The sequence below is a fragment of the Mastigoproctus giganteus genome, chromosome 2 (assembly GCF_048544385.1).
Source record: "Mastigoproctus giganteus isolate SK-2022 chromosome 2, ASM4854438v1, whole genome shotgun sequence".
NCBI classification, from domain to species: domain Eukaryota; kingdom Metazoa; phylum Arthropoda; class Arachnida; order Uropygi; family Thelyphonidae; genus Mastigoproctus; species Mastigoproctus giganteus.
In genome coordinates this window covers 140,908,397-140,919,854 of record NC_143576.1, presented here as the reverse complement: position 1 = coordinate 140,919,854, position 11,458 = coordinate 140,908,397, and the positions used below count along the sequence as shown (strand labels likewise).

Below are 11,458 nucleotides of genomic sequence, written 5' to 3'. Positions count from 1 at the left end.
GTTCACCTTTATGAGTCATCAGACCCAGCACTCACCTTCAACATCAACCTTTCACTGACCTTTGCAGTTTTGCCATCGGGTCATTGTTTGACCATTTTGACGCCAATCCTGGTACACTTTAACTACAGCGGATCTCAAACATCCCACCAGTTCAGCAGTTTGGAAAATCTAGGCACCAGCTCGTCGAGCAGCCACAATCTGTCCTTTATCAAAGTCCGGTAAATCCTTTTACCCATCATGCTCAGAATTTTACTACCTACTGAACCACTGACACCTTATCTATGCTACGTAGGTTGACTAATTCCGCACTATCGTACCTCACGTGGTCAATGGGTTGCATTCAGTTTTCATAGGGGGTGGTCATAATTCAGTGATCACTTAGCATATATATATATATATATATAATATGGTATAATCCACTTATGATGTTATCCAACCTGAGGAGTTTAAATTATTTGGACTCAAATATAAAAAAAATTAAATTCCACCTTAAGATGTTTACCCACCTATGAAATTCAAGATATTGCTTCCTTCAGATACATCTTAACCCACTAATGATCATGGGGTTCATTTTTATCCCATTTAATTCTTCCCTTCTCTCAAAAACCATTCCATTCACTTGGGAATAAATCACGGTATTTTCCAAAGTAATATTTTGTGGCCATTCTCAATTAAAAATTTGAGAAATTTCTATCGAATAGGGTGAAGTGACCATCAAAGGGTTGATAGGGCTTCAAAATGTATTTTTTTTTTTTTTCAATATTTTATGATGTATTAATATTTTTAAAACCAAATATTGTGTTATATTATCACTATAGCCATTGCAGTGACTTAAATAAACATTTTAAGAGCTTCATTGCAATTTTATGTCCATTATGGCATATAAAAAAAGTTTTGTTTTTAATTTTGCATTTTTTAATGTTATTTACATGATTTTTATGAAATTAGAAACACATACTATTTTGAGGAATTTTAATTTCATAAAAATCATTAATTGATTACACCATGATTATTTGCATGTCATGATTATTTCATGTTTCTATAGAAAACCATTATCCTCGAAATCTGTTCTTATCTTCTGTATATCTTCTTTATTGAGCATTTGTAAGGGACTTCTTGTAGGACCGCCATAATAACCAAACCATTCCATAGCTACTTTTACACCTGGTACACCATATTTTCTCGTTACCTAATTGAAGAAATACAGCAATGACAATGTATATCAAAATATCAATTTACCTATAAAATTACCTATAATTCATTATGTACAGGTATATACTATGTATAAGGATTAGCACCACATGTTAAATAAAATGCTTGTCAAATGAAGTGAGTTTGAAAAAACAAGATACAAAATATTTTAAAAAATTAATAATAAATACTAATGGTTAGTTTAGAATAAAAGCTTCATACTATAAAACATCATCATATGTGTCAGCCATAGCCTCTTTCTTGTTCAGATATTCACAGTGCCGTCCTACCCACAGAGGACAACCCAATCAGGTTCAAAACCATCGTCAAGGTTTTGACTCTGATTGGCAGTATACTTCTCAATTGGAGAAGTGATTTTTATTGAGAATAGTGCAATACCAAGACAATCATGGGAAAGTGCAATAAGTAGCAAACCTAATTTTCTGAAAGCTATGTATAAAAAGAGGCTATGCCATTTCCATCAACATGAATTGTTGAGGTGGCTTTCATCCTGCAGTGGGTTGATAATGGCTGCAATTTTTTTATGCTCAACATATACAATGACTTCTTTTATCATCATTCTGCTATTCCACAGGCTGATATGAAGCCTTGCCACCATGTTCTTGTACTTCTCTCCATCACTGATTTCACTCCAGTTTCCTCCTCTCTTAATGACATCAGTCTTTATGATGTTCTTCCATCTCATTCTTGGTCTCCCCCTTGGTCTTTTGTACCTTAATTGTAAATCATATCTTGGCAAATGCCAAGATATGATTCTAATTCTCTGCAGAATTATAAGCTATCCAGCTTGCAGTAAACAAAATGTCAGCAGTCATCACTTTGTGTTAATATAATCTGATTCATTCTGTGCCATCACAGCCATACATCTTACTTCCCCTCCTACAGGAAAACACTAACAATCCACAAATATGGGAATCTGGCATCAGGAAAAATCACAGAGAAGTACTGCTTGCTAGGCTGAATAGGACACATGCATCTTACGCATTATCATCTCTTCACTAATGAAAATCTCTCTTCCCCCCTGTCAGTGTTCAATGCAAAGTTAAACTTTCAGTAAAGCACATTCTTTTGGCATGCCCTCAGTTCCGAAATTCCAGATTGCTATGTTTTCGGAGTTTATGTAATAATAGAATGCATCAATGCTTCAACAGATATTAGGTAACTACGAATCTAGAAGAACTGTTTTATTTTGTTCAGCAACTCTGGATTGATAAATAAATCTAACAAAACATGGGTTACATTAAGAAACCTAGAAAGATACATCTTGGCCTTTGATGTTTTGTGTCATAAAACCTTTAAGCAGCAACAACCTCAATTTTTCATGAATCTGGAGAGCTTTATCACCTGACTTGAAAAGGAACTCTATTATTGGTGGAGGAATTGGCAATCGTTTGACTGTTCACAACTTCAGATCTGTAATAGACAGGATCTTTTATTTTAGCAAGTTTATGTCTTAATATCTATACTAGCAATATATATAAAACTTCATGATGACAACTCAATTACAAAAAATATTTTTGCCCAAGAGGGTATATTACTTATGGACCGAAACTTTTATAGTCTTTATCTGACTAAACTGAAATTGTTTCTTGAAAGTCTGTGCTGAGTTATTTAGATTTTAAAAGCATTACACATGGCAGCAAACACAATTTCCTCACAACTTTTTATAATTTTGGAAACATTAAGTTGGGAAATCTCAAGTGGTACCTATGGTACTAAATTTAGCGACCTGATGTGATTGGAATACAAGTTAATAATTTAAATTATTGTGTACATGTAGACAAAGTTAAAACACAATCTAATTCATTTTTTTTTTTTTTTTTTAGAATCTATCCCTTATGGGCTCAAAGCAATCTTTAGATCTTAAGTTTCCCCAAAAAATTCAGTTAAAAGGTGAACTTACTTAATCATATTGCAATATATATAAAATGAAATTCTTAGTTAAAATATCTATACTTACTGCTGTATTAGGAGCAATAAGTCGATATTGCAGACTACATGCATCAGTAATATTTTTCTGCTGAAAGAGATGATAAAGCTGACAAATTTGTTCACCTAAAACATTCGCAAGTCCAAATATTCCTCCGACACAACCTGGTCAAAAAATTTAGCACACTTAATACACATATAATGGCTCAAAATAAATTTTAAAAAATCAAATAAAAATATCATGTCTACATACAAGTAGATGTGATACAAAAGTAGACAGAAACACTGCACTGTACTGCAGTCCTGGTTAGTTAAATTTATTTAGAACGTAGGAAAATACAGACATATATATATATATACACACAGTAGAAACCAGATAAGAAGTTTTTCAAGGGACCAGAGGTTTAAAACTTCTTACACGGGAAAACTTTTTAAAAGGGAAAGGGACCTAAGGGTATGAAATATTAACTACACAAATAAAAATGAAAAGATACACATACATAAGTTAAAGATGATTTTTAAGTACTATTTCAAAATTTATAAATATTTTACTCTGCCTATGGGAAACATTTTTAAAATGAGAATTTTAAAATGAGAAAATAAACTCATTACCAAGTTGGAAGAATAAACTCCTTTGGAGTTTCAACATACCTTAAAAGGTTGCAATTACAATATGACACAGCAACAATCCACTAAGTAATTCTGAACTGTTCACAACCATCAGAACAATGCTTAATGTGGTCTACATATCTAATTATGGATAAAGATGAAAACAATTGCAATATATCATTGTTTTCCATTATGAAAAAAATGTTGCTACTAAAAATGTTTTAGCGCTGAAAGCCTCAGACTACGGAAAATTCACTAAATGAACAAGTTAGTGCCAGGTATCATTTTAGTTCGTAGTAAACCACCAAATTAGGTGAAATGGCATAGTTTTTGTTATATCTCATATTGTAAGTGCCTTCACAACGAGTTGCCCTGATACTGAACTACCTTGAATAAGCAAAGCTCCGACAATGGATTCCCAAGTAGGCAACACTTCGCCAATAGATTCTCGGTGGATACCACCACCCCACCACCTCTGGGTGGTGGTATCTGCCGAGAATAAGTAACATTTGTCTTCTCCATTGGCGAAGCGTTGCTTATTGGAGGTAGTGCAACATCAGGGCAACTTGTTGTGAAGGCATTCACAATATGAGATACACACATACTATATATCAAAAACAATGCCATTTCACCTACTTCGGTGGTTTACTATGAACTAAAATGATGCTTGGCACTAACTTGTTCGATTACCAAATGTTTATATTGTTTAATATTTTTTAATATTAAAAAAATATTATTTCTATATTTAAAAAACGTATTAAGTGGAAAAATGTCATTATAATAATACACTGTGTATTCTTATTCTTTATCACGAACTATTTTTATGTGGGAAAACGTTTTACCCAGAAAAATAATACATTACAATATATACAGTAGAAATTGGAACTTAAGAAACCAAACCTAGTACAGGGGAAAACTTCTTATGTGGGAATTTCTTATCCGGGCTCTACTGTATATAATTATTATCATCTCCAAATCCTAAGTAAATTTCCAGAACATATTGCAGTGTTTCTTTATATCACAGTCGAAGTCCTGTACTGAAAAATGCCCTTCAACTTCCATAATATGTAATCCAGGGATGTAACCCCTAACCCTAAAATGATAAATGAATTTATGCAATCTCCTTTGTGAATACAACAAATGATTTCATTTGGGTTAGAACTGGGCAAGAAAAAAATATGATTTACTTCTATATCAAATAAAAATATTTAAAACTATTTCTAATAAAACTTTTTAAATTTGAAACCTGAGGCAAAATTTAAAAAAAAAAAATGTGACCCCCTTAAGTTGCTGAAATTGTAGACTATGACCCGCAGTTTGAACATTGAACATCCCTAATGTAATTAGCTATGTAATTATCTGTTGAATTTGTGAACGATTAGGAACTCGTTAAAAATTAGTGGAGAGCTCAGGAGCTTCTTAACCTCCTGCTTCTTATGGGGAGTACCAAAGAAAATGTTCTCTAGTTTTTACCACATCCTGCTGCATAAAACATGTTTTCTCTGTCTGTTGAACATCCTCACTGGATTTAAACACTAATGTCTTCAAAGATATTTATTTAACCTTCTGGAAAGATGGAATCTGGATGATGGACGGGTGGTCAAGAACCTTCCATTTTCAAATGATCCTCGGTTTGGTACATTATAAGGCATTTGTCTGCCCATTTTGAAAGAGCAAATGTCATTTGATTAGTCAAGCAAAATGTTTATTTTCCTTAAAATGTATTTTCCTCCATATTTTGCCTATAAATATAGGCAAAATACTTTTATACTCTAACTAGCATATAGATTTTTCAGTTAAATCTCAATGCAGTAATGTAGGAAATTTACACATACAAAGGGCGTTCAATAAATTGTGAAGATTTCCTGCCTATGAAGGAAATGAGATAGAGGCAAAAATCCTTTTTATTTTTCAACGTTTTTTCAACGTAACTCCCCTGAACTTCAATACAGAATGCAAAATATTCCATTTTGTTGCAATGAGGAAATACCAGACATATAAAATTCATTGTCCTGTCCATTAAAGAATGTAGAAACAGCAGACTTCAGTTTATTATCATAGAAAGCAACGTCCACGTATGTTTTTTCACGAAACAGGGAATAGTCACTGGGGACCAGATCCAGGCTGTAAGGTGGATGGGTAAGTTCTGTAAAGTCACAATCTCTCAAAACAGCATGTGACCTGTGCACTGGTGTGTTGTCCTGAAGAAGCAGCACACCTCTGGAAAGTTTTCCATGGCATTTTTCCTTTATGACATCCATTAGGTTATACAAAGGGTACTAGGAAAGTTTTGCAATATGACGCAACAATGAATCACAGGAAGCTGCTTGTTGCTGCATGTTGAGACATGTTCATACGTGCATAGTATCCGCCGCGCCAAGTTGATGGGCTTAGTTATTCATTAGTAGTGAGAGTGTAAAGTGCTTGCGATGGCATCGTGGTCACGAAATGAGATAAGGACAGTTTTGTGGTATAATTTCGTGCGTGGTTTAACCATAGACCAGTGCTTAGAAGAAATGACTCTTGCACTAGATGATGATTGTCCACATCGTACAACGATATTCAGGTGGTATAGAGAATTCCAAAGGGGAAATTTCACTCTGGAGGATTCTGAGAGGCCGGGAAGGCCACGAACGTCAGTTACGGAGGAAAACGTTACTGCTGTGAGGAAAATGCTTGACGAAAACAGGCGAGTGACCTACCAACAGATAGAGGATACTTTGGGCCCAAATGCACCAGCAATTCGTTCGATTCTGCAAGATCATTTGCACGTGAAGAAACTTTGTTCTCTCTGGGTGCCGCATCAACTGACTGAAGAGCAGATGACACGACGTGTGACTTGGTGCCGGGAGATGTTAAAAAAGTTTGATAAGGGACAATCTTGGTATGTGAACAACATCGTGACAGGTGACGAGACTTGGCTGTACTATTACGATCTGCCGACCAAGGCTCAAAACAAAGTTTGGGTCTTTGATGATGACGACACACCCGTAATTGTCAGAAAATCCCGATCTGTAAAGAAGAAAATGATAGCTGTATTTTTCAAATCGAGTGGAATTGTGGAACGTGTCGTTTTGGACATGCAGAAGACAGTCACAGCTAAGTGGTATACTGAACAATGCCTGCCTAAAATCATTGGATCTACGAAGAACCTGCGGCCAAAGTCAAGAATGGACACCTGGTACCTCCATCACGATAATGCTGCAGCTCACCATGCCAAAGCCTGCACCGAATATTTGACCATGACAGGACTGAAACTTCTCGAGCACCCTCCCTACAGTCCAGACCTTGCTCCCTGCGACTTTTCACTGTTCCCGCATGTGAAAATGAAGCTAAAAGGGAGGCAGTTTTCCAGTGATGAGGACCTTCTACGGGCTTGGGACAACGAGTGTGCTTTACTCCCTAGTGAAACTTGGCAGAACTGGTTTAAAGATTGGTTTCGGAGGATGGAGAGGTGTATTGAATGTAGAGGAAATTACTTTGAAAAAATTAAATAAACAAAGCTGTATTGCAAAACTTTCCTAGTACCCTTTGTATAGTAAGGATGCATATGACTTTCCAGTAGCTGTCTGCTTGTGTTCCAAGTAGTGAATGTACAAAATTCCCTCAGCATCCCAAAAAATGGTGGCCATAATCTTGTCAGCTGAAGGTTGTGCCCAAAATTTTTTGGATGGGGGAGAACCCTTGTGTTTCCATTGCATTGATTCTTGCTTGGTCCCAGGATCCCAGTGGTGAACCCATGTCTCATCACCCATAACAATTCTGGAGATGAAAACTTCAGGATCCCTTCCATAAATCTTTAAATTCTCCCCACAATGGTGTCGAGGAGAATTGCTTTTTTTCCATAATGATCAAATTTTTTTCTCCATTGTACCATCAGAGTTTTGCTTAAAGATATCTAGGATCTCTGTGGGCTAGAACTGTTATTCCTATAAAATTCACTGTGAAGTAAGCTGGGCTGTGACTCACCCTCCCCACCACCACCACACAATTGCATTTGATTACTTTCTTATTAAATACATAAATGACCACAAAATTTATAAATTCATGAAAATTAAAAAGAAATATTATTCACAAATATTTAATAATTTATTTCCATAAAAAAGAAGACTTACCAACCAGTAAAGCTGGTAAAAAATGTCCTGCAGATCCAGCCATAACTTCAAAATTTTTATTCTTTGTTTTATGCACTAACAGACTGAGTTTTGTTATCTAAACAACAATTAAATGTTTATTTTTTGTTATCTAATTATTTATTAATTTGTTATCTAAACAACAATTATGAACCACATTCATTTCTACACTGTTAATATAAATCAAGGGGATAATACATATTACAGACATTAAATATGACCAGAATACCTGAAGGGCAATTATCTTTAATTTAAACAGTGCGAGAGGGTTTAGTAAATTCACAAAATACAATTCTTATAAATGTGACTGTTTGAAATCAATAATAAAACCTTTTGATATATATACAACCTGTCCCTGCTAATGTGTCTATCAACTCATCATGTTCTGATAAATATATATATTCCCTACTTGTGGAATCTGTTTGCACATCATAGTATGCTCTCGTTCTGAGTAGCATTATCAATTACTCATGATATTTTAAAAATTAATGAATTACTTTTTAAAATATTTTGCAGTACAACTTAATGTAAAATTTTGAAGCCATCACTGCATAAGTGTTTACAAGAAGCAATTTTTATATCAAAACTTTTAAAAATTTACAGGGCAGTCATAAATAGACCATTTTCACTGTTATTTTCTCTTCTAGCAAAAAACTGATCAAATAATGTTGTATAAGTACAATGCTATTTATAAAATAACATATTCTACAAAAACTGATAAGAAATGCTTATCTATTACAACAAGCAAATAATTCTGAAAAAATACCTAGTAGAAAAGGCTGTACATATATCGAATGTAACTTGTACATTAACTATTTAATTTGAAAACTAAAAACATTATTTTTGTATGGTCCCATGATCACACAGCCAGTTACAGTTATGACAGTCATTATAATCAGCCTTTTGATACTGTTGCACATGAAAGACTACACAAATTTGAGCAGTATGGCATTAAGGGCATGTTGCTACAATGGATAAAAGAATGGTCGAATGGGAGAAAACAGAGTGGTAATCAATGGACACTGCTCTTCGTGAACTAATGTCATTAGTGGAGTCCCCCAAGGTTTAGTGTTGGGCTCATTGTTGTTTTGTATATTTATCAATGATATTGATGAAGGTTTATCAGGCTTAATATGAAACTTTGCAGATGATACAAAGGTTGGCAGGCTTGTTAATGACAGTAATGACTGTATGCTACTGCAACAGGATCTAGAAAAGTTGGGCAGATGGACTGAGAAGTGGCAACTGACATTTAACATTGACAAATGCAAAGTACTGCATATAGCTAGCAGTAATCCCAGAGAAATGTACCAACTGCATGGTACTACATTCAGCATAGTAGAGAATGAAAAAGACATGGGGATAATTGTGCAGTCAGATATGAAGTTTTCTGAGCAGTGCAAACATGCTGCCAGAGCAGGACATGGGGGTCTTGTCAATGATATACAGGAATTTTACTAGCTGGGATAAGGTGATTATCCCTTTGTATAAAGCAATAGTCAGGCCACACCTTGAGTACTGCATACAGGTCTGGAGGCCTCATTTTAGGAAGGATGTAGAGTTGCTAGAACAAGTACAGAGAAGGGCAACAAGACTGGTGTGTGGAAGAAAGGGGTGCTCTTACAAGAAAGGCTTAAGTTCTGCAAATTGCAGCATCTGGATACTAGGTACCTATGAGGTGATCCGACTGAGGTGTATAAGGCTTTGAATGGTTTGAGCAGGCTCAATGCTGATGGGATTCGTCCTCAGATTGAGGGGGCATAAACTCAAATTGAAGAAAGACATTTATAGAACAGATGCGAGAAAATTTGCCTTTAGACAGCTGGTAGTTGATTTCTGGAACAAACTTCCATCTGTTGTTGTTGTGGAAGTTGATAGCTTAAATAAATTTAAGGAAGAACTGGACAAACTTTTGGAGCGAATGGATGGGTGAAATGGGAAGGGATTTTTTTTTTTTTTTTTTTATGATGCTGTATAAGCTTGCTTTCTTGCATCATATGCCTTTGCTAATGCTAATAAGAACAAGCATCAGATCCTGTGCTTCCCTCCCCATACATTATGCACATTAAAAAATTATAACAAAAAAAAAAAATTTTTAAATTAAAATTTAACTATAACTAATCTACTTTCTTAGAGCTCAAAAAACAACCATTCTCTGGTTAGGGCAATTGCTTCTTCATCTAGTAGTACTAACTCTGTAAATAATATAGCGCAAAAAAAAGTTAACAAAGTTGGAGCATGTTGATGATTGCATTTAGTGGATTTTTGCGGCCATCCCACTGGTCCCATCCTTCCAATCCAGTGTTGAGGGAACTGCTCATCCTACCATTCTCCAACTACATGAGCTAGTGCACCATCCTTTCTGGAATCATTCTGGATATTTGCCCTGCTCAGTGCTCATTGAGAATGCTTGGAAAAACTTCATGCTGCAACACTGGGATATACACCTCTCTTGTCACTGTTTCGATAGAAGAAGAATGGACTATATATTTGATCCTTCCAGAGATTATGCAATACCATAACATAGTTACCACCTTGATCCTTAGATAAGTTAATCTGGTTAGCATTATTTTTATACCAGTGGTGTGTGTTTTGCTGATAACTGATTTTCTGCTAACCTTCTACACACAAAAATTAGCCTTGCCAATGAAAATCACAAAAAGCAAGAAAATCATGGTTCTGAAATCAAGATTTTCTTGTTTCAAGTGCAATACCCATTCATAGAATTCCAAGCATCAATCAGGATAATTCTCACTCAAGTACCAAAGAATTTGCAGTTTGTAAGTATTTACTGCATCTTGAAGTATGCTACTGATGCAGTGAATACTATATTTTGACACCCCGAATTTCCATAGACATGCCATGCAGACCTTCCAGAAACTGTAACTGATGTTTCATCAAAAACTGCCTGTGAAAGTCCAATGCATTCTTCAATGAACACTGGCTCAGTCTACTTGAATTTCGCAGGCAGGCAGTATCATCACCGTCCTCCCAATGCTGGGTGGAAAAGGCTCAGGTTCGAATCCATAGATGATGTGAGGAATTTTAATGGGCTTTTTTCACTCTGTCGCTGCTGAGTTTTTCAGTTTCAGACACAATAAATATATGGGTAGATGTAATCATTACATGTAACATTAATATCATATTTTTTTTTTTTTTTTTTTTTTTGTTAGAGATGAGACATTAATTAACCTAACTACCCTCTTTTGAATGGAATCTAGAATCTGGGGCACTGCCCCAGATGTGGGAACAATATTACGTGGCAGGTCAGATTTGCAATTTCTACAGAGTCAATTTGGAAGAAAAGTAACGCCAAGTTTTTTAGATGCAGAGGAAGGACACGTTTTTTAGATGCAGAGGAAACAAGCTAATCTCTCCTGGCATAATGTGCTTTATGCCAGGAGAGATTAGAAGTCAGGGTAATCCCCAAGATCTTGCCTAGAAATCAGAGAGTCATTGAAGATAAACATAGGAGCAGAAGAATCCTTTTTGCAAGATATAAGACTGGACTGAGTTTTAGAAGGATTGAAATTAAGTTATCTTTTCCCCACTGGAGATCAGCATTTAAGGAAATG

At 35.3% G+C, this 11,458-nt stretch overlaps 1 protein-coding gene across 2 annotated transcripts in view; it reads right to left on the bottom strand.

Moving 5' to 3' along the window:
• Positions 1–1,012: 1,012 nt before the first annotated feature.
• LOC150089620 (4-hydroxy-2-oxoglutarate aldolase, mitochondrial-like) overlaps positions 1,013–11,458 on the bottom strand; it is a 63,262-nt gene continuing 52,816 nt past the window's right edge. For both annotated transcript variants that reach the window (XM_090368693.1, XM_090368692.1), the window contains exons 5-7: positions 7,866–7,962; positions 3,173–3,306; positions 1,013–1,189 (exon numbers count right to left, since the gene is read on the bottom strand). In XM_090368693.1, the coding sequence (XP_090224819.1) occupies positions 1,040–1,189; positions 3,173–3,306; positions 7,866–7,962 (381 nt within the window). In that variant the 3' untranslated portion in view covers positions 1,013–1,039. The remainder of the gene's footprint in view (positions 1,190–3,172; positions 3,307–7,865; positions 7,963–11,458) is intronic.